This window comes from Taudactylus pleione, unplaced genomic scaffold (genome assembly GCF_031769625.1).
Source record: "Taudactylus pleione unplaced genomic scaffold, aTauple2 ptg000333l, whole genome shotgun sequence".
Classification (NCBI taxonomy): domain Eukaryota; kingdom Metazoa; phylum Chordata; class Amphibia; order Anura; family Myobatrachidae; genus Taudactylus; species Taudactylus pleione.
In genome coordinates, this window is record NW_028284734.1 from 8,410,196 (window position 1) to 8,434,805 (window position 24,610).

Genomic DNA, 24,610 nt, shown 5'->3' on the forward strand with positions numbered 1-24,610 from the left:
TATATCTCCCATTTGATAATATATTGGAAAAATAAGCATATATAAAAACTGTTCCTAATGTATGTACTATTTAACCTATAACATACATGTATCAAGAGAGTTTTAAAAGATTGTAGCTTTGAGATTCACATAGCACTCCCTTTTTGTATTCACCACCAAATAACTTGGCCGGCAAGAGAGACTACATAACTAAGAATTTTACTTTGCTGCAAGAATATTATAGTTATCCCTGAGGCCAAACTTGGGGGAGTCAGGGGGCGAAGACCAATAAAAAAGAAGAAAAACACTGATAACAGAAACACTTAAAGAGCAAGAATACAGATACTGAAGGTGGAGACAAAAAAACAGCCAACAAGTAAAAATACTAAATGAAAAGTACTTTTGATTAAGGGTGTGCACCGGCCACATCTCGTGTTTTGTGTTTTGGATCTGGATCTTTCTTCGTGTTTTGGATCTGGATTGGTTTTGCCAAAACCACCCTTCCGGGTATTGGTTTTGGTTTTGGATCTGTATGTTTTTGGAAAAAAGCATAAAAACTGCTAAAATCACAGAATTTTTTTTTTGTTCCTATGCTATTATTAACCTCAATAACATTAATTTCCGCTCATTTCCAGTCTATTCTGGACACCTCACAATAGTGTTTTTAGGCCAAAAGGTTGCACCGAGGTAGCTGGATGACTATGCTAAGCGGCACAAGTGGGCGGCACAAACACGTGGCCCATCTAGGAGTGGCACTGCAGTGGCAGACAGGATGGCAGTTTGAAAAACTAGGCCACAAAGAGTACAGAATGCAAAGAAAAAAAAAAAAGAGGAGCAAGATGGAATTGTTCTTGGGCCCTCCCCAGAACTATGGGAGAAAATGGAGGCGCCTGCCGCCGGGCGCCAGCACTGAAGGGGCACCTCCTCCATTGCCCACAATATATTCATCCCACTTAGGGCTGTAAATATGTTCCACCACAGTAGCAGAGTTACAAACTTTATGTCCTCAAAGCCCCCACATCAGGTGGTTTTCCTCTCCATCAGGGGAATCAGGAGGGCTCCCCACCCCACATCAAGTGGCTTTTGCCTCCATCAGGTCTCTGAGCCTCATGCTAATTGCACTATACAGATCACTAACGTATCTGTGACTAAAGCATAGCTGCATATATCCGAAAAAGGGTGTTTTGGGGGAATAGAATATCCTGCAAATTTACTTTAGGTCCAATAGAAACAAATTCACATATTCTATATTAGTGTTTTTGTACGTATTGATGATAGATAGATAGATATGCACCATATTTATATTCCCTTTTTTTAGGGGGGGGGATAAATTATAACTTGCCTCCGGGTGCCTGGGATGAACTTACGCCACTGGCCCTCCCACCCACCCTTATGTTGTATAAACAGGACATGCACACTTTAACAAACCAATCATTTCAGTGCCAGGGTCTGCCACACCACTGTGGCTGAAATGATTGGGTCGTTTGGGCCCCACAAAACAAGATGGCAATTAATCTGTCCCTGCACAAACTGGCTCTACAGAGGCAAGATGTCATCCTCATCCTCATCCACTGATTCCTCTTCAGTGTTGTGTACATCCTCATCCTCACAGAGTATTCATTCGTCTCCGCTGAAATCCACCACCACAGATACCTCTGTACTTTCTGGAGGCTGGTCTTCCCGGAAGAATTGATAATTCATTTTTATGAACATCATCTTCTCCACATTTTGTGGAAGCAACCTCCTATGCCTTTCGCTCACAAGGTACCCGGCTGCACTAAAAACTCTTTCGGAGTACACACTGGAGGGGGGCAACTTAGGTAAAATAGAGCCAGTTTGTACAGGGGCCTCCAAATTGCCACTTTTTCCTGCCAGTACAGGTACGGACTGTCTGACATGCCTAAATGGGTGCTGTCACTGATTTGCAGTGACAGTAGACATGTCAGAAATTGTTGCCAGGTCCTTCAGTCCGGACCAGATGTCCAAACTTGATCCTGCCTGCCCTGCATCACCGCCAGTGGGTTGGTTAGGATATCTAAGTTGTTTCCTGGCAGCCCCAGTTGCGGAAGCAAATGAAGAAGGAGCTGTTGCTGTGTCACATTCCGCTTCAGCTGACAGTGTTTTCACCAGCAGGTCTTTGCACCTCTGCAGGTTTGTGTCCACTGGAAAGAGAGACACCACGTAGGCTTTAAACCTAGGATCGAGCACGGTGGCCAAAATGTAGTGGTCTGATTTCAACAGATTGACCACCCTCGAATCCTGGCAAAGCGAACGAAGGGCTTCATCCACAAGTCCCACATACCAAGCGGAATCGCTCCATCTTAGCTCCTCCTTCACTTTCTCCAGCTGCTTCTGCAAAAGCCTGAAGAGGGGAGTGACCTGACTCAAGCTGGCAGTGCCTGAACTGACTTCACGTGTGGCAAATTTGAAGGGCTGGACAACCTTGCATAACACGGAAATCATTCTCCACTGCACTTGAGTCAGGTGCATACCCCCTCCTTTGCCTATGTCATAGGTGGATGTATAGGCTTGAATGGCCTTTTGCTGCTCCTCCATCCTCTGAAGCATATAGAGGGTTGAGTTCCACCGCATTACAACCTCTTGCTTCAGGTGATGGCGGGGCAGGTTCAAGAGTGTTTGATGGCGTTCCAGTCTTCGGCACGCAGTCGCTGAATGGCGAAAGTGGGCCGACATTTTTGACCCACCCAAAGAGTCTCCTGCACACCACTGTCATTTTTCTAAAAATTCTGCACCACCAAATTTATTGTGTGAGCAAAACATGGGACGTGCTGGAATTTGCCCAGATGTAATGCCCGCACAATATTGGTGGCGTTGTCAGGTATCACAAATCCCCAGGAGAGTCTAAGTGGAGTAAGTCACTGGGCGATGATTTCCCTCAGTTTCTCTAAGAGGTTGTCGGCGTTGTGCCTCTTACTGAAACCGGTGATACACAGCGTAGCCTGCCTTGGAACGAGCTGGCGTTTCTGAGATGCTGCTACTGGTGATGCTGCTGTTGTTGCTGCGTAAGGCGATACATCTACCCAGTGGACTGTCACAGTCATATAGTCCTTAGTCTGCCCTGTTCCACTTGTCCACATGTCCGTGGTTAAGTGGACATTGGGTACAACCGCATTTTTTAGGACACTGAGGACACTTTTTCTGACGTCTCTGTACATTCTCGGTATCGCCTGCCTAGTGAAGTGGAATGTAGACAGGATTTGGTACAGGGGACACACTACCTCCATCAATTGTCTAAATCCCACTGCACTAATGGTGGATACTGGATGCTCATCTAACACCAACATAGTTGTCAAGACCTCAGTTATCCACTTTGCAACAGGATGACTGCTGTCGTACTTCATCCTCCTCGCTAAGGACTGTTGAGGGGTCAATTGCTTAGTAAAAGAAGTAGTGGTGTTCCAACTTCCTCTCTGGGATGATGAGTGGCTCCCACCAGCAGCAGCAGTAGGTGTAGCAATTCAGGATCCTTCTGAGGAAACCCGGATAGGAGAGGAGTCAGTCATGCCAGTGACATGGCCTGCAGGACTACTTCCGATCCTGATTGAGGAGGAAATTGATGAGGAGGGAGTTGCTGGTGTGGTTTGCAGGTGCTTGGATACAACAGGACAAAGGGATTTAGGTGTCCCTGGACTGCTTACGGTCTTAGCCACAGTTTCTGAACTTGACAGTAACTTTTTATGAACGCGCTGCAGGTGACGTATAAGGGAGGATGTTCCTAGGTGGTTAACGTTCTTACCCCTACTTTTTACACCTTTACATAAGCTAGATATGGCAAGAGAGTTGTCCGGATTTGGATAAAAATATTTCCAGACCGTAGAGGTGGATTTTTTGGTATTCTGCCCAGGCATGACGATGGGCTTTTTCGTCCCACGGACAACAACTGTCTCCCCCGGTGCCTGATTTAAACCACATCACCATCAGAATCCTCCTCATCAACTTCTTCCTAAGCACCAGCTACACCAATATCCTCATCCTGTTGTACTTCAACAATGACATCATCAATTTGAATATCAGCAAGTGGACTGTGGGAGCTCCTTCCAGCACTTGCAGAATACGTGCAAATGGTGAAAGGAGTCACCTCTTCCCGTCCAGTGTTGGGAAGGTCAGGCATCACAACCGCCGACACACTTCTACTCTCCTTGGGGATTTGTGATATCTTCTTAGAACGCACAGTTCTTTGCTGTGCTTTTGCCAGCTTAACTCTTTTAATTTTTCTAGTGGGAGGAGGAGGGCTTCCATTGTCATGTGAAGCTGAACCACTAGTCATGAACATAGGCCAGGACCTTAGCCGTTCCTTGGCACTCCGTGTTCTAAAAGGCATACTGGCAAGTTTACGTTTCTCCTCAGACGATTTAAATTAATTTTTGGGGTCATTTTACTGTACTATGGCTTTTTGAATTTTACATGCCCTCTACTATGACATTGGGCACTGGCCTTGGCAGATGACATTGATGGCATTTCATTATTTATGTCATGACTAGTGGCAACAGCTTCAGCAGTAGGAGGAAGTGGTTCTTGATCTTTCCTTATTTTATCCTCCAAATTTTTGTCCTCCATTATTTTTATGGAGTGCATTATTTTTATGGAGTGAATAACCCCAGTAAAAAATATTTGGATGAAGGGCAGCATACCCCTACACCACACAGGGCAGCCCCTGTAAAAATTATTAGGATGAAGGGCAGCGTACACCACACACCACAGCCCCTGTAAAAATTATTTGGATGAAGGGCAAATACCCCTACACCACACAGGGCAGCCCCTGTAAAAAATATTTTTATTTTTGGGCAGCAGCTCCTTGACAGACAGGAGCACAGCACCCCTGCACACCTACCTACACCGATGACAGGTGTGGCTAACACGGCACGCACACAGAAAAAAAAAATATTTTTCACACTGGGGGTGGGTGAAGAGAGCACCCCTGAAGGATAGAGCACCCCGTGGACAACACAGCACTACAGCCAACTAGCCAGCTCCTATATGGACAACAGTAGCCAGCCCCTTTGTATATGGACAACAGTAGCCAGCCAGCCAGCCCCTATGGTCAGCATCAGTAACAGCTCCCAGCTCCCTCCCTCTTCACAGTAGCCAGCCAGCCCAGTATGTAATGTATATAATATTATATAAGTACTTTATTATTATATAAAATTTAAACACAACAGTACAGTAGCCAACAGCTCCCGAGTCTGCACGCTCCACAGCCGGAATGAAAAATGGCGGCGATCACGGGACCTTTATAGAATCCAAAACCTGCGAGAATCCGACAGCGATATGATGATGTTTTACCTCATTCCGGGAACCAAGTCTGGTGGGAAAACCTGAGTCAGACTTGGTTCTCGGCTCGGATCGGGGGGGCTCGAGGGGGTTCGGATTTCGGAAATCCGAACCCGCTCGTCCCTACTTTTAATATTAGGCAGTCAAAGTAAACAGTAAGGGAGACACTGAGAGAAAACAAACAAGATGGAGACTAGGAAAGGTAAAGACAAGATCAAACAAAACAGAGGCATTTTATGCAGTTTGGGCCTGATTTAGAGATATACATTCATCCGATGATGAACGTACATCTCCAAAGTTTCTGGGTCTGTGCCTTTGCAGGACCCATACTAAGCATGTGCAGAATGGGTTCTGTGATTATGCTTGCAGACCCCCCCCCCCAGGCTGTAACATGATTGACATGCTGCAGCTGCTGGGTTTAGGGGACAGAGCGGGGGCGTGTCTGGTCACTGTTCTGGGAAACTGGGGCCTGTCACGCAGTTTTCCGGGAGGGACGCGGTTAGGGTCTGCGCCAGTTGTTTTACGCTTGTTCCTGGCCTCTTAAGTGACCAGCACCTGGTCAGGCTGCAGGAAGCTTCAGCACCTGCAGCCAGACCAAAGGAGCTACCATCGGTCGCAATGGTTGCAATGGAGATACCAGCCTGCAATGTTGGTCGCAGTGCTGGGATCGCAAACACAGCAAGGAGGTGTCTGACACTGCCTTTTGCATTTGCATCTGAGACGGAAGGATTTGCACAGCCGCATGTGTGCAGCTCTGCAAATCCGTCCATCTCTGCATCAGGCCTTTGTGATATATGTATCTTTTATATAATCATGTATCACGTGTGTCCAACGCATGTACTTGCATGCTCCCTGCTGACTAGAAGGGAGTGACGCAGTGGAGATGCCAGAGAAGAAACCCCCACCCACCATGGAGAAGGTATTGAACTGGGTGATACCATCACCAAGAAGAAAGTCTGAACCAGGTGCAACCCACCAACCTGTTTTCCGGGGGAAGAGGCTGCGATCTGGGAGGAGAAGGTCCCCCAACTCGGTTGTTCGTGCTTAGGGTTACTTTAATATCTATTTAATCAAGTACATATATGAATTACAATTAGGTTCTGTGGCTGGCTGACTACTAGAAACATTTCACCTATTTTAATTTGCCACAGAACCTGCGCAATTCACATATGTCCTTGATTAAAAATATATTATAGCAACCCTAATCAGGCAGGCAGTATAGGTAGCTCGGAAGAGGAGTATTAATCTTGGCTGGCAATGTTATCTCCAGAAGAAAAAATATTCTGCTACAATACTGTAAATAATGTATCGCTAAAAAAACATAATGAGGATTACAAAAATGACAGAATATTCCCAAAGCTGATCTTAAGATCTCAGTCTACTAGATCTATATTATTGGCAAGTCCGTGGTGCTCCCCAGAGTCTGTTTATGACACATAAACCAAGTAGAGGGAGAAAAAAAGCAAGACTCTTTGTGGGGGCACACAACAGGTATAGAGTGTTGGCCTGGATGGCCTGTTAAAAATGAACTTTTATTATGTATTATTAAAAACATGAACAACTGTATATAGACAAAAAAGACATTTTTGTCTATATACAGTTGTTCATGTTTTTAATAATACATAATAAAAGTTCATTTTTAACAGGCCATCCAGGCCAACACTCTATACCTATTGTGTGCCCCCACAAAGAGTCTTGCTTTTTTCTCCCTCTACTTGGTTTAAATGTTATCTTCACCCAGACTCTCGGTCTTGCCTGTGAGAAACCTTGTCACCATGAATGGCATGTAGCTGCTCTCCAGGGTCTGTATCTTTTTTTCATGCTTGGTCTGTTTTACATCAGCCTATGAATATAAATGAATACTAGCCCTGGTAATGCCTGAGGTCCAGCTCCCACCTACTCATAGGATGCTAGGCCCCCTGGGACTACCAACACTATTAGAGCCACAACATACTTTTTTATATTATATTATATACAGCATATTACAGGCAGCATTATATACAGTACATATTATTATATGCAACATTATATTGCACATGGCATATTATACACAACTAAATATACAACCAGAGGCGGACTTGGCAGGGATATTGCCTTGGGTCTGCAGAGCGCTCGCAAGTGGGTCGATGTTTCGCAAATGCGCATGCGCACAACGGAGGCTGCTCCGTCGTGCGCATGCGCGAGAGCCGAATAACGACGGGGTAGCCGTCGTTATGGGTCTCGCACCAAAGGGGGTGTGCTGTCGATGGTGATTGACAGCACGCCCCCTTTGGTGGGCGTGCCGGGGGCGTGGCTGCCCAGACGGAGGCGTTCCCATGGGAATGCCTACCGTCTGGGTCCGGTCCCACTGACAACACTAGTGATGTCAGTGAGAGTGTTTTTGGCTCTGATAGAGCCAAAAGCACTCCGGGCTTGCGGCAGACGAGACCCTAAGCTGTGGGTAGTAACCCACAGCTATGGGTGGTAACCCACAGCTATGCGAGCGGCCAGTAGGCCGCTCCAATTTGACCTAGGACGGCCCTGATTCAGAGCGAGCGTCCGGCTCTGAATCAGGCCCTCTGTACAGAGGCGTGACCTCCAACATGCCCCTTCTGCACATGTCTTTCCTCCATGCTGCACTGCTGAGGAAGAGCCTGGAGTGTGAAGAGGAGCATGCAGGCTGTCAAAGAAGAAGGTAAGTTGGAGGGGTTCGGGGACTGGGGTGGTTCTTGAGGTGACACAGAAGGCTGGAGTGACTGGGGGCAGTAGGCTGGAGTAGCAGGAGGATGGAGTGACAATGAGCACAGGACACAGGACAGGAGGCTGGAGAAACACAGGCCAGGAGGCTGGAATGATAGGGGTAGGAGGCTGGAGTGACTTGGGGCAAGAGACTGGAAACTGGACTAGAGTGACAGGAGGCTGGAGTGATGGGACAGAAGGCTGGAGTGACAGGTGGCAGGAGTCTGCTGTGACAGGTCAGGAGGCTGGCATGACTGGGGGCAGGAGGCTGAGGTGAAAGGGAGCAGGAGGCTGGGGTGACAGGGACAGGAGGTTGGAGTGACAGGGGGCAGGTGGTTGGAGTGATGGGGCAGGAGACTGGAGTGACAGGAAAGGAGGCTGGAGTGACAGGGGGCATTACAATTCTTCCCAATATCTTTAGATACTCACTCATCCCTCCTTGCACTGGATTTGCTGATTTTGGGGATGATGTATAAGGAAAAGGTTTTCAACCTAGTGTGCCACGGGCGGTTGTTTAGAGTGCCACAGCGCGAGAAGCGAGAGCTGCCAGTCACATTATAGAAAGGACCGGGCAGCACTGCCGCCGAGCTCCTCTGGGAGGCTCAGACGCACCCGTGCCATGCCTAGACATGGCGGCGTGACATCACAGGTCACGCACGCCGCGTTGCCTGTCTGACCGGCTGCCCCCCACACCGCCAGGGTAGTGGATAGATCCCCTTCGAATTCTGTACCATGATGCGCCTCGCCAGTCATCAAGCTCTTCAAAGACCCACAGAGGTACACTGACAGTGAAGGAGGAGCAGAGAAGAGGTAAGTGATGGGGGTGGTGGACACACAATAACGGACATTGATGAATACGAGGGGAGGAGTGCAGAATAACAGCCACAGATGGGGAGGAGGGGGGGAGAGAGCAGAACAGACACTGATGGGGAGGAGGGGGGAGAGAACAGAACAGACACCGATGGAGAGGAGGGGGGAGAGAACAGAACAGACACCGATGGAGAGGAGGGGGGAGAGAACAGAACAGACACCGATGGGGAGGAGGGGGGAGAGAACAGAACAGACACCGATGGAGAGGAGAGGGGAGAGAACAGAACAGACACTGATGGGGAGGAGGGGGGAGAGAACAGAACAGACACCGATGGAGAGGAGGGGGGAGAGAACAGAACAGACACTGATGGAGAGGAGGGGGGAGAGAGCAGAACAGACACTGATGGGGAGGAGGGGGGAGAGAGCAGAACAGACACTGATGGGGAGGAGGGGGGAGAGAACAGAACAGACACTGATGGGGAGGAGGGGGGAGAGAGCAGAACAGACACTGATGGGAGGAGGGGGGAGAGAACAGAACAGACACTGATGGGGAGGAGGGGGGAGAGAACAGAACAGACACTGATGGAGAGGAGGGGGGAGAGAACAGAACAGACACTGATGGGGAGGAGGGGGGAGAGAGCAGAACAGACACTGATGGGGAGGAGGGGGGAGAGAACAGAACAGACACTGATGGGGAGGAGGGGGGAGAGAACAGAACAGACACTGATAGGGAGGAGGGGGGAGAGAACAGAACAGACACTGATGGGAGGAGGGGGGAGAGAACAGAACAGACACTGATGGGGAGGAGGGGGGAGAGAGCAGAACAGACACTAATGGGAGGAGGGGGGGCAGAACAGACACAAAGATGAGGAGGAGGGAGGAGCATAAGAACTCAAATGAGGAGGGGGAGCACAATAACACAGATGGGGTGAAGGGAGGACAATAACACAGATGGGGAGTAGGGGGGAGAACAATAACACAGATGGGTAGAAGGGGGTGTGCACAATAACAGAGGAGGAGGTGCTAGCACAATAACACATATGGGGAGGAGGTAGGACACAATAACACAGATGGGGAGGAGGGAGGACACAATAACACAGATGAGGAAAGGGGTAGCACAATAACACAGATGGGTAGAAGGGGGTGTGCACAATAACAGAGGAGGAGGGGCTAGCACAATAACACATATGGGGAGGAGGGAGGACACAATAACACAGATAAGGAAAGGGGTAGCACAATAACACAGATGGTTAGAAGGGGGTGTGCACAATAACAGAGGAGGAGGGGCTAGCACAATAACACAGATGGGGAGGAGGGAGGACACAATAACACAGATAAGGAAAGGGGTAGCACAATAACACAGATGGGTAGAAGGGGGTGTGCACAATAACAGAGGAGGAGGGGCTAGCACAATAACATATGGGGAGGAGGGAGGACACAATAACACATATGGGGAGGAGGGAGGACACAATAACACAGATGAGGAAAGGGGTAGCACAATAACACAGATGGAAAGAAAGTGGAGACAATAACAAAGTTTAGGAGGGGGAAGCACAATCACACAGATGGGGTGAAGGGGGGACAATAACACAGATGGGGAGGAGGCAATAACACAGACAAGAAAGTGAACCAGAGCAATGACTGTACGGCTGCACCCAGTGGCCCCTTCACAGAGTGTAATTATTCTGAAAATATAGGAGGGGGGGTGCACTCCAGTCTCTTTCTTTGCCAGGGGCGCTCTAGATACACCTCTGGGGCCAATGTATATGTGTTTTAATTCTATGGGGCCAATTTGGTGTGTTTTATTCCTGTGGAGGCCAATGTAGTGCGTTTTATTCCTGTGGGAGCCAATGTGTATGTTTTTTCATAGGTCACACACGCCGTATCGCCGGATGGTGTGCCTTGGCAATTTTAAAATCTTGCGTAGTGTGCCTCGAGTTGAAAAAGGTTGAAAATCACTGGTATAAGGACATGATGGTGATTGAGTCTTCAGTTGTGTATATGGCGAGTGAGAGACTGTGTGCGTTTTGTATTTTTGCTAAACCAAAGTTTATTGGAGGAGTACTGTGCAGAAAGTGGTATTTGTGTGTTTAAAAGGCCAAAGTTAAAGAAATGAAAATGCTGTATTTTGTCGTAACAGTTTTCACCACTGAGAAGGTCAAATAAAGTCAAAGGGGTAAATTTACTAAAGTGAGAGTTTTTATAAGTGAGTTTTAGAAGTGATATTGCCCATAGCAACCAATCAGATTCTAGCTATTATCTTCTAGAAGGTGCTAGTTACATGTTAAGTAGAATCTGATTGGTTGCTATGGGCAACATCACTTCTAAAACTCACTTGTAAAAACTCTCATTTTAGTAAATTTACCCCAAAGAGAGGGGAGATGTATCAACTGCAGACTGTTCAAGAGCAACTACAATTACAGTTTGTGTCTGGGAGGGGAGCAGATTCCTTAGAGCAGTGGTTCTCAAACTCGGTCCTCGGAACCCCACACAGTTCACATTTTGCAGGTCACCCAGCAGGTGCACAGGTGTAATCATTACTCACTGACACATTTTAAAAGGTCCACAGGTGGAGCCAATTATTTCACTTGATTTACTGTGGAGACATGGAAAATATGTACTGTTTGGGGTCCTGAGGACCGAGTTTTAGAACCTGTGCCTTAGAGGCTTCTAAATGCATTTTGACCTTACCTTATACTTACTTAAATACCCTGAGGGTTATTGTAAAGTCCAGAGCAGCTGTATGTATTACCTTAATCAGCATGCAACAAACCAAATACAATTATTACACCCAGCTGCCCGGAGGATGCTGTCGGATATTTCCTAGAAAAACGTGTCTGCGCCTTATTTGTATTCTATAGACTTGTAAAATACTGTGATTCCATCCATTCAATACCAGCTCTATTACTCGGCCAGCTGGAGGACCCAATGGACATCTGATCATAACCCTTGTGGTAGGGTCTGGGGCTTGCGGCCACGAGACCCTACCACAAGGGTCTCGTCACAAGCCCGATGGTCGCGATGGTCTTGACCATTGCGACCATCATCATGGCCGCTCGCATAAGCTGTGGGTGGCAACCCACAGCTATGCGAGTGGCAAAGAGGCCGCAACTTAAAAACCAAGCACACGCCCTGATTCAGATCGAGCGCTTGCTTTTTGCGAGCGCCTCTGAATCAGGCCCAGAGGCTGGGAAATCCAGGATGGTCCAACATTATGGGCCTAGTTCAGACCCACTCGCGAGCGCTGAGCTCTCAAGCGGGTCGATGTTGGCCAAGTGCGCATGCACACGACGGAGGTGGCTCCATCGTGTGCATGCGCGAGACCCGTAAGGGGGCGTGCTGTCACTCACCATCGACAGCACGCCCCCTTTGGTGCGAGACCCATAACGACGGCCAAGCCGTCGTTATGGGTCTCGCACCAAAGGGGGCGTGCTGTCGCTGGTGAGTGACAGCACGCCCCCTTTGGTGGGCGTGCCGGGGGCATGGCTGCCCAGACGGAGGCGTTCCCTAGGGAACGCCTACCGTCTGGGGCCGGCCCCACTGACATCACTAGTGATGTCAGTGGGAGTGCTTTTGGCTCTGATAGAGCCAAAAGCACTCCAGGGCTTGCGGCCACGAGACCCTACTGCAAGGGTCTCGTCGCAAGTCCGATGGTCGCGATGGTCTTGACCATCGCGACCATCATCATGGACGCTCGCATAAGCTCTGGGTGGTAACCCACAGCTATGCGAGCGTCTAAGAGGCCACAACAAAAAAAACAAAAACGCCCTGATTCAGAGCGTCCGGCTCTGAATCAGGCCCTATGTCTGTTAGAGGGTATTTAATCAATTATATATATTTTTGTCACGTAATTAATTTAGGCTACTCTACTTATTAATCAGTAGTCTAAAATGATTTATGTGACAAATACTCTATATATATATATATAAAAAAAAAATAATATATATATATATATATTTGATTAAATACCCCCTAACACTGTCTTACTGAAAGGGCGAGTGGGTAAATCAGGGGTCTTCAAACTTGGCCCACCAGCTGCTGTGGAACTACACATCCCAGCATGCACTGCCACCTTTTTGATATAACAGTGCAGTGCAGTGCATGCTGGGATGTGTAGTTCCACAGCATCTGGAGGGCCAAGTTTGAAGACCCCTGGGGTAAATGATGGGATTAGCAATGATGTATGCCTGATACCATAGGCTTTACTTGATGGTAATTCAGATATTAATGGGAAAAATTAACCTACAGTAGGGACTGTTTGGGGGACTCATGCAGGCTTCTTACTTCCTTATGCTGATTTGAGAAGCCGCCTGTATTATTATTATTATTATTATTATTATTATTATTATCATTTATTTATATGTGCTGAAGATCACTGTGTTTGCATGTGGAAGCCTATTCGCAGCCCCCACAGTTTTTATATCCGCATTGGTCATCATTAGTACCTGGAGTTGCAGCCACCCAATGCTAGGTGCTGTAGATCCTTCTGAAACAGGCCTCCTCTTTCCATCCACAATTAAGCATGGAAGCCAACTCACAAGCCAATGACACTCCCTCAGGACAGAACAGCTCCTTGTGTGTTCGCGTGGTCGCCCAGAAATGTCTAGCTAAAGGAAAGTATGGTCCATCGATGGATGGATCAAACCGTACGTACTAGTGATCTCCATTCATGTGCATATGTCTGGTCTGGCGAATGTGCAGTCATGAATTTCTTACTTTGGCACATACACAAGATGCTGAAATCTGCGTGATCCGTCCACATTTCCATTTTCCTCCGACTCATCAGGGCCATAGAGTCCACGTTTCGTTTGTGTGTGGGAGGAAACGATCTACATGGATATGTTGTTTGCTCTGAGGACCTTGGTACATTGCGTACATACAGCATGCAAGGTAATCAGAACTAATAGCCCTACTGCAACATATTTCAAGGGAATATAAATTCTAAAAGGGGGATAGATGATACTGAAAACACCAAATGACTCACCTAACAGTACAACACTCTCATCGTCTAATACCTCGTTCATGGCGAGGAACTGGAGGTTTGGAAGGTTCTGATACTGTTCAATAATCATTTTAGCAGCGTGAGCCATTCCTTCTCCCTCCGGCAGCCACAACTTCTCCAGGTGAGTGAGTGAGCCCAATGCAGCAGCTGTGGTGAAAATTTATTTTGATTACTTTTTCTGTATTTCATTTTTGGGAATATTTTTCAGTATTATTTTAAGATTTGTTTAGTGTGCATTTATATTATGCACATTGTGGCAACTCTAATAATAAAAAAATGGTAAGACACAATGAGGGGGGATTCGATTCTGGACAACGGCACTATATAATAGCAGCTGGGCATCACCACGATGTCCAGCAGTATAATATTTCACATTGAATCCACCCAAATGGCATTACAAATGTAGGACAAAGAAAATACAGGCGCACACTATAAGCACTAAGAACGCATAGGGGGTCATACGGACCCGCTCGCGAGCGGCAGTACGCTCGCAAGCGGGTCGATGTTCCCCACTGTGCATGTGCACGACGGAGGGAGCTCCATCATGCGCATGCGCGAGACCCGGGGAGCGACGGGCTTTCCATCGCTCCGGGTCTCGCACCAAAGGGGGCGTGCTGTCGATGTTGATTGACAGCACACCCCCTTTGGTGGGCGTGCCAGGGGCGTGCCTGCCAGACGGAGGCGTTCCCATGGGAATGCCTACCGTCTGAAGCCGGCCCCACTGACATCACTAGTGATGTCAGTGGGAGTGATTTTGGCTCTGATAGAGCCAAAATCACTCCAGGGCTTGTGGCAGGGAGACCCTACCGCAGGGTCTCCGTCGCAAGTCCGATGGTCGCGATGGTCAAGACCATCGCGACCATCTTTTTGGCCGCTCGCATATGCTGTGGGTGGCCACCCACAGCTATGTGAGCGGCCAGGAGGCCGCTCCATTTTCATGGAGGAGGGCCCTGATTCAGAGCGAGCGCTCTGGTCAGAGCATTCAGCTCTGAATCAGGTCCATAGTCAAAACAATTATGATAAACTCTAATATTAACATTGCATACCTCCCAACAGTCCCGCATTTAGCGGGACTGTTGGGAGGTATGCAATGTTAATATTAGAGTTTTTCTGGGACTGTCCCGCTGTCCCGCCCACAGGTCGCAGTGTCCCGCGGTGGGGGGGAAGTTGGGGGAAGCATACATGCTGCTCTGCTATGCAGAGCAGCATGTATGCAGAGCTAGAATAGATGCTGTGCGCATGCGCACAGCATCTATTCAGAGTACGGGGGGGGAAGCCTGGGGGCTGCCCAGCATCTCGGAGATGCTGGGCACGCCTCATTAGTGATGTAAACGGGAGTGTGTCATCATACCACGCCCCTTTACATTTAGGCCACGCCCCCCTTTTCGGGCCTTCGGCTCGCGCAGGTCCCGACTCCCTCCCAACAAATGTTGGGAGGTATTACATTGAGTATAAATTAGGTTCTTAGCGCATATTTGGCCAAACATGACAGCCTATGTACCACATCAAAGTGAACCCATCTGACATAGCTAATGCTAAAGGTGCATACACACGTAACGATTTTTTGAATGATTTAACTATAACAACATCGTTATCGTTCAATAGTTGAAAAAATCGTTCAGTTTCTGAGTTATAACGATGAACGATTATCGTTCATGCGCGTTCCCGTTTGTAGTTTCTAGATTTGTAGTTCATTCTGACTGACCAACTGAACGATTTTCATTAAGGGATGTTACAAAAATCATTAATCTGACAGAAAATCATTCATAAAATCGTTCATAAAATCGTTGGTAACAAAATCGTTGTGTGTGTATGCAGCTTAACACTTTATATTAATTTTTTCAAGGACTTTCCATAATAGTGCAATAAATGTTAGTTGTAGAATTTATAGTAATAGTTTTTTTTGTTGGTTATCTTAATGCTAATAGTGTGTGTATTGCGGATCTTGACTGCTTCAACAGCCCAATGAAGCAGATGTGATCCTCGAAACATGTAAGTTATTTACTATTTGACGTTTTGTTTTTATGCTTTATATATTTTTTTTTTACATGACGTAGGATGCGAGCGGCCAGGGGGCGTAGTTTCCCAAAAAACGACCGCAAGTTTTGTACGCTCGTTCAGACCTAGAGGCGTGAACAGACCGCAAACAGCGAACGGTTCATTAGAATAGCCACCCCTATTTTCTTGATGAGCGAGCGCAAATAGCCCTAATACATTTGTCCTTAGATCGGGGTTCTACTATTGTTAGTTCACCTTATTGTCTATTCATTTAAAGCACAACATCAACCTGAAATATTAGAAGGTATATAGGTTGTGAAACCTAAGTAAGCTGCCTGCTGCTCTGGAGATATCTCTATCTTGCATTTCCTTTTGTTCTTAGGGAGACTTGCCACCTAGCAACAGCTGGTGGGTTAGGTGCAAGCCTCCCGACGAGCGCAGAGAAGGTAAAGTGAAAGAAAACTTTCACTTACCTTCTCCACAGCTGGGGGGGAAGAGCGGGGCTCAGGAGACCACACTGGCATCCCTGACATTCCTGCTCTGTTTACCCCAGAAATTGACCCAGCCCTTATGTTTCCTGGCCCTCAGGTCACAGCCAGCTAGAGGCTGCTACTGGCCCAAAGGCCGCACCTAATCTTATTGGCCCTCAGGCCACAGCCAGCCAGGGCTGCTACCTGCCCAAAGGCAGCATATCATCTTACTGGCCCACGGGCCACAGCCAGCCAAGTCACTTCCAACCCTCAAGGATGCTGCATGGCCCACAGGCCACATCACGTCTTACAGGCTCACAGGCTTCCGTCACCCAAAACCTTACCAGCTGTTTAAGCTGCTACATGGCCACATTTAGCCAAGATATACCAGCCCTTAAGGCTGTTGCGGGACTATGGCCCTCATTCAGAGTCGGTCTTAAGATGCAAGCGGTCGCTCTGAATGAGGGCGACTGCTTGCATCTTGAAGTGCGGCCTCCTGGTCGCTAGCTAAGCTGTGGGTTACCACCTACAGCTTAGCGACCGACCAGGGTGATGGTCGCAATGGTCAATACCATTGGGGCTTGCGACGAGACCCTAAGGTTGGGTCTCGGCAAGAGCAAGCCCCAGGGAGCTCCCTGCTCTGATCGAGCAGGAAGCTTCCCACTGACATCATTGCTGATGTCAGTGGGGCTGCCCCCAAATGGCAAGTGTTCCATCGGGAACGCCTCCGTTTGGCCGGCCACCCCCCCTGCCCACCTCCCAAACGGGGCGAGCTGTCATTCAACATGGACAGCTCACCCCCTTTGGTGCGAGACCCGTAGCGACGGAGCGCCCGTCGGTAGCCAGGTCTCACGCATGTGCACGTCGGAGCCGGTTCAGTGTTTGCGACCGGGTCTGAATGAGACCCTATATCCATTGACTAAACCTCCAGTTCCTAACAGCTGCCAGGTTAGCTCTTTCTGCACTAGTCCCACCGAATTCCCGGGAGATATCTATCCAGCTCTGCCTGGACAACAGAACTGCGGTTTCTTATCTCAACAAAATGGGAGGCACTAGATCCTTCATTCTCTGCCAAGATAAAATAGACATCTGTAACTGGGCAGTGAAGCGATCCATACTCCGATGCGCAATATATGTTCCAGGAGAGCTAAACGAGTTAGCCGATTCCTTATCCAGGTAAAAACTCACACTGGATATAGGAATAGACACCTCCCACTGCAAGGGTCACTCCCTTCATGGGGCTTCCGTCATGTCAGCAGTGGCTAGGGGCTTGCCATTACAGTCCATAATGCGAGCCTCTTGTTGGTCTTCAATGCGTACCTTCGTTAAACACTATTGGAGGCCTTCTGACTAAGGCAAAGGATAGAGGGTCTCATTCAGACCCGCTTGCGAGCGCTGTACGCTCGCAAGCGGGTCGATGTTACCCAAATGCGCATGCGCACGACGGAGGCTGCTCCGCCGTGCGCATGGGCGAGACCCGGCGAGCGACGGGGAAGCCGTCGCTCGGGGTTTCGCACCAAAGGGGGCGTGCTGTCGATGGTGATTGACAGCACGTCCCCTTTGGTGGGCGTGCCGGGGCGTGGCTGCCCAGACGGAGGCGTTCCCATTGGAACGCCTACCGTCTGGGGCCGGCCCCACTGACATCACTAGTGATGTCAGTGGGAGTGCTTTTGGCTCTGATAGACCCAAAAGCACTCCGGGCTTGCGGCAGACAAGACCCTACCACAAGGGTCTCGTCGCAAGCCCGATGGTCGCGATGGTTTTGACCATGGCGACCATCTTTTTGGCCGCTCGCATAAGCTGTGGGTGGTCACCCACAGCTATGCAAGCGGCCAGGAGGCCGCTCCAATTTTAGGTAGCCCGGCCCTGATTCAGAGCGAGCGCTCTGGTCAGAGCGTCCGGCTCTGAATCAGGCCCAGAATTCCTTAGAGCAACCACCAGGTATGTGGTAGTCTACCCACCAGCTGTTGCTAGGTGGCAAGCCTCCCAACGAGCAAACACTAGTTTGCAGGAATCTATGACCTGCAAACTCTTTGTTCTAGGGAATAGGATTGCCACCTAGCAACAGCTCAAACCAAACCCACCCTATACCTTGCTAGGCCTGCTGGCTTTAAGCTCTAATGTCAGTTGTTAGTTTTACCTGACCTCTCCTTTACTTTTAGGTGCTCCAAAGGTCCAGAAGAAGCAGCAGCAGTCACAGCTACCTAAGGATCAGAAGTAGTTTTATCCTGATCCTCTACAGTCACCACAAGTTTGCAGGAGTTTAAGACTATGGGCTCTATTTACTACATTCCGCATATTGAATGCGGATTGTAGTGTGATATTACCGAGTGAATTCGCATTGCGAATTCAGGCAATATCACAGGGATTTACTATAAATCCCTTGCAGGGACAGAGCTTGTGGTAAAGCTCTGTCCCTGCGGATCCCATCCGCACTCTTTTTCAATTTTTTTTTTCTTTTTTTTACAGCAATTAGCTTGCGGTCTGTTTAGACCACACAGCTGATTACTGGTACCGGCTCCCGCCTCTGCTCTCCCCGTTAGAGCAGAGTGGGAGCCCGGTAACCGGGGGAGACCCTGGATAACGCCACCTCCAGGTGGCGTTATTATCACAGGGCTTCCCCCGGTATTTTTTTACAATTTATTTTTAGTAACTTGCACACAGATCACATTTCCCATTACAATTATGGGAAATGCAATCTGCTTTACTAAAAATAAGTGATACTAGAGGTTGGAGTAGAATTTTACTAATTCTACTCCAATTGCCCTGTAATAACTACAGGTGAAACTAAATTAATGTGAAAAGGGTGTGAAAACACCCTTTTTCACTTTATTTTAGTAAAAATAATGTTAATAAATAGAGCTCTATGTTCCAGCTTCAAGGCAACATAGGATGTCATCCTTCTACCATTCCCAGTTGCTTCCTGATTACCTTATATTACAGTTTGCTGGTTTCTAGTAAACATAGGGCCTGATTCAGAGCCGGACGCTCTGACCAGAGCGCTCGCTCTGAATCAGGGCCTACCTCCATAAATATGGAGCGTCCTCCTGGACGCTCATATAGCTGTGGGTCACCACCCACAGCATATACGAGCGTGCAGGATGATGGTCGCGATGGTCTTGACCATCGCGACCATCGCCACTGCGAGCAGAAGCCTGCGGTTGAGTTTTTCAACTGCAGGGCCAGGAGTGATTTTGGCTCTATCAGAGCCAAAATCACTCCCACTGACATCACTAGTGATGTCAGTGGGGCCGGCTTCTGACGGTAGGTGTTCCCTTGGGAACGCCTCCATCTCGCAGGCACGCCCCCGGTACGCCCACCAAAGGGGGCGTGCTGTCAATCAACATTGACAGCACGCCCCCTTTGATCAGACACAACGAGCGAAGGAAAATCCTTCGCTCGTCGCGTCTCGCGCATGCGCACGACGGAGCTCCCTCCGTCGTGCGCATGCGCAGTGCACACCATCGACCCACTTGCGAGCGGACAGCCGCTCGCGAGTGGGTCTGAATCAGGCCCATAGTCTCCTGTCTCATTTGTTCTTAGGTTACAGGAATTAGGGTGATTTCACCCTTCCCAACCTCTCTCTTGTTCTAGTTGGGATTGCCATCTGTAAGCTTCTGTAAAATCTACAAGGGGGGGCGTGGCTCAACCCTTTATACTGAGCGTGCTGATAGCGCCTAGCACACGCGATTCGAAGGTCTCCTGGCTGTGGAGAAGGTAAGTGAAAGTTACCAAAAAACAGTTGCATTGCAGTGTCAGAAAACAGGATTTGTCCTCCAATAAAATGTCTTCTTTAGCTTCACCATACTTGTCCTGAATGTCCTGAATAGGCAACAGTGAAGCTTAAGAAAAGCGTCAGAAAATAAAACATAAATAAAGGTATAGGAAGGATCATCAATTTAAAAAACAGAACTATCAGTCACAGACATTTATGGGAAGTTGCTGCACAATAGGTCAGGCTTATTATTCCACTCCCATGTTACTTGATTGTGAAATATTGAAAAGCACAAACTACAGTAACGTAACATAGCTGATGATCAGTTTGTCCACATGATTGCAAACGTAAAACTGCAAATCAGAAATGGGAGAGGCGCACAGAGAGTGTAGGAAAGAGCAAATCTCAGGATCAAATTATATATAACAAGATAACAAAAAGCAGATAAGTGATGATCGCTAAAGACCCTGGGCTTTATTTAGAGGCAGGGTGCTATTGCAGCTATGACTATCTTTTTACACAGCGAAGACTGTGGGGGTCATTCAGACCGGTCGCAAGCAAAATTATGCGAATCCTGGCTTGGATCGGGTAGCATAGGATGCGAGATGTGATGCTGTTGCCGGCATTTAAACGTCGTTGCAACAGCACATCGCACCCTTCGCATCTAATAGTATTCACCCCAGTGTCTTTGTGCTGTAACCATGGTGAGACATGAGCAGTGCACTAGGACCCATCATTATGTGCCCCTCTGAATCAGACCCTCTTTATCACTCACATTTCACAAGTACTGGAATTAGGCGACCAAGCTGTTGAACATGTAAAGTGAGTAGCACGACCTACAGTATACTTTGTTAGAAGATCCGTGAGCAAAAAGAGCATACTGTATATATCCTACAAGACTTGAGCAGTACCACAAGCTGTAGCCTATACCCAGTGGCGGACTGGAGCATGACGGGCCCACAGGGGAACGCATTAATAGAGGCCCACAAAGGGGTGTGTCTAGCCACTGGAAGAGACTGTATCTATCTATATATATATATATAAATCCGTCCTTGGTCTGGAACTCTCAATAACAATGTTTAACTGCTGCCGCTGCCATCACAAAAGGAAGGTACAGTACAAAGGTGCAGCACTCATGGGATCTTAAAATGAAAACTCAGAGATAGGCTGGTGCAAAGAGGTAGTGGTGAGTATGGAGGGGTCAGGAAGGTAGTGCAGAGAGATAGTGTTTGGTAAGGCGGGGTCAGGGGGTAGTGCAGATAGGTAGTGGTGTGTATGGAGGGGTCAGGGAGGTAGTGCAGAGAGATAGTGTTTGGTAAGGATGGGTCAGGGGGTAGTGCAGAGAGATAGTGTTTGGTAAGGAGGGGTCAGGGGGTAGTGCAGAGAGATAGTGTTTGGTAAGGAGGGGTCAGGGGGTAGTGCAGATAGGAAGAGGTGAGTATGGAGGGGTCAGGGAGGTACTGCAGAGAGATAGTGTTTGGTAAGAGGGGTTAGGGGGTAGTGCAGATAGGAAGAAGTGAGTATGGAGGGGTCAGGGAGGTAGTGCAGACAGATACTGTTTGGTAAGGAGGGGTCAGGGGGTAGTGCAGATAGGTAGTGGTGAGTATGGAGGGGTCAGGGAGGTAGTGCAGAGAGATAGGGTTTGGTAAGGAGGGGTCAGGGGGTAGTACAGATAGGTAGCGGTTAGGGGTGAGCGGGTTCGGATTTCTAAAATCCGAACCCCCCCGAGCCCCCCCGATCCGAGTCCGATCCGAGTCAGGCTCGACTTTTCCCGCCTGACTCGGATCTGAAATCGAGGCAAAACGTCATCATCCCGCCTTCCGAGTCTCGCGGGTTTTGGATCCTATATAAGGTACCCGCGTCGGCGCCATTTTCTCACTCGGCTGTGGACAGTGAAGAGGGAGGGTGGGAGTTAGGGCTGTGTAGTGTAGTGTAGTGTAGTGCTGCTGTTGTCCACTACTTCAAAGTCCATAGGGGCTGGCTGTGTTGTGCTGTGCTGCTGTTGTTAATAGGGGCTGTGTCCACTACTTCAAAGTCCATAGGGGCTGGCTGGACTGTGTTGTGCAGTCAGTTCTCCATAGGGGCTGTGTCCACTCCAAAGTCCTGTGCAGTGTCCCAGTCCTAAAGGAGAGCTGTAGTGTTGTCCAGGGGGTGCTCTGTCCATCAGGGGCGCTCCCCCCAAGTGCTAAAAAAATAATATATTTTCTGTGTTTGTGAATTGTGTGCGCAGTAGCCGCACGTGCATCAACAAAGTAGTGCAAAGCGTGCGCCTGTGTCATAAGTAAAGGGCCGGCTGGCTTGACCGTTAAAGGGTGCTGTAACCCCCGAAAGTACACTCCAGTCCAAACCAAAAAAAAATTATTTTCTGTGTTTGTGAATTGTGTGCGCAGTAGCCGCACGTGCATCAACAAAGTAGTGCCAAGCGTGCGCCTGTGTCATAAGTAAAGGGCCGGCTGGCTTGACTGTTAAGGGTGCTGTAACCCCCGAAAGTACACTCCAGTCCAAACCAAAAAAAAAATTATTTTCTGTGTTTGTGAATTGTGTGCGCAGTAGCCGCACGTGCATCAACAAAGTAGTGCCAAGCGTGCGCCTGTGTCATAAGTAAAGGGCCGGCTGGCTTGACCGTTAAGGGTGCTGTAACCCCCGAAAGTACACTCCAGTCCAAACCAAAAAAAAAATTATTTTCTGTGTTTGTGAATTGTGTGCGCAGTAGCCGCACGTGCATCAACAAAGTAGTGCCAAGCGTGCGCCTGTGTCATAAGTAAAGGGCCGGCTGGCTTGACCGTTAAAGGGTGCTGTAACCCACAAAGTACACTCCAGTCCAAACCAAAAAAAAAATATTTTCTGTGTTTGTGAATTGTGTGCGCAGTAGCCGCACGTGCATCAACAAAGTAGTGCCAAGCGTGCGCCTGTGTCATAAGTAAAGGGCCGGCTGGCTTGACCGTTAAAGGGTGCTGTAACCCCCAAAGTACACTCCAGTCCAAACCAAAAAAAAAATTATTTTCTGTGTTTGTGAATTGTGTGCGCAGTAGCCGCACGTGCATCAACAAAGTAGTGCCAAGCGTGCGCCTGTGTCATAAGTAAAGGGCCGGCTGGCTTGACCGTTAAAGGGTGCTGTAACCCCCGAAAGTACACTCCAGTCCAAACCAAAAAAAAATTATTTTCTGTGTTTGTGAATTGTGTGCGCAGTAGCCGCACGTGCATCAACAAAGTAGTGCCAAGCGTGCGCCTGTGTCATAAGTAAAGGGCCGGCTGGCTTGACCGTTAAAGGGTGCTGTAACCCCCAAAGTACACTCCAGTCCAAACCAAAAAAAATATTATTTTCTGTGTTTGTGAATTGTGTGCGCAGTAGCCGCACGTGCATCAACAAAGTAGTGCCAAGCGTGCGCCTGTGTCATAAGTAAAGGGCCGGCTGGCTTGACCGTTAAAGGGTGCTGTAACCCCCGAAAGTACACTCCAGTCCAAACCAAAAAAAAATTATTTTCTGTGTTTGTGAATTGTGTGCGCAGTAGCCGCACGTGCATCAACAAAGTAGTGCCAAGCGTGCGCCTGTGTCATATGTAAAGGGCCGGATGGCTTGACCGTTAAAGGGTGCTGTAACCCCCGAAAGTACACTCCAGTCCAAACCAAAAAAAAATTATTTTCTGTGTTTGTGAATTGTGTGCGCAGTAGCCGCACGTGCATCAACAAAGTAGTGCCAAGCGTGCGCCTGTGTCATAAGTAAAGGGCCGGCTGGCTTGACCGTTAAGGGTGCTGTAACCCCCGAAAGTACACTCCAGTCCAAACCAAAAAAAAATTATTTTCTGTGTTTGTGAATTGTGTGCGCAGTAGCCGCACGTGCATCAACAAAGTAGTGCCAAGAGTGCGCCTGTGTCATAAGTAAAGGGCCGGCTGGCTTGACCGTTAAAGGGTGCTGTAACCCACAAAGTACACTCCAGTCCAAACCAAAAAAAAAATTATTTTCTGTGTTTAGCCGCACGTATATATCAAATCGATATAACATAAATGGAGGACCAAACTTTCTCCGATAAAAATAAAATATAGAAAGATCAAGAACCACTTCCTCCTAGTGCTGAAGCTGCTGCCACTAGTCATGACATAGACGATAACATGCCATCAACGTCGTCTGCCAAGGCCGATGCCCAATGTCATAGTAGAGGGCACATACAATCCCAAATGGCAAAGTTCAGGAAAATGACCTTGAAAAAGACATTTAAATCAGCTGAAGAGAAACATAAACTTGCCAATATGCCATTTACGACACGGAGTGGCAAGGAACGGCTAAGGTCGATCCCTAGTATGTTCATGACTAGTGGTTCAGCTTCACATGACGATGGAAGCCCTCCTCCCACTAAAAAAATCAAAAGAGTTAAGCTGGCAAAAGCACAGCGAAGAACTGTGCTTTCTAAGAAGATATCACAAATCCCCAAGGAGAGTCCAAGTGTGGTGGTGGTTGCGATGCCTGACCTTCCCAGCACTGGACGTGAAGAAGTGGCTCTTTCCACCATTTGCACGCCCCCTGCAAGTGCTGAAAGGAGCACCCACAGTCCACTTGCTGATATGCAAATTGAAGATGTCACTGTTGAAGTACAACAGGATGAGGATACTGGTGTAGCTGGCGCTGAG

At 48.3% G+C, this 24,610-nt stretch overlaps 1 protein-coding gene across 2 annotated transcripts in view; it reads right to left on the reverse strand.

Moving 5' to 3' along the window:
- Positions 1 to 24,610, reverse strand: part of LOC148509027 (baculoviral IAP repeat-containing protein 1-like) — a 136,164-nt gene that overhangs the window by 2,735 nt on the left and 108,819 nt on the right. The window contains exon 10 of one of the 2 annotated variants that reach the window (XM_088443770.1): positions 13,784 to 13,948. In XM_088443770.1, coding sequence (XP_088299896.1) covers positions 13,784 to 13,948 — 165 coding nt within the window. The remainder of the gene's footprint in view (positions 1 to 13,783; positions 13,949 to 24,610) is intronic. The other variant, XM_088443771.1, reaches the window with a different exon arrangement.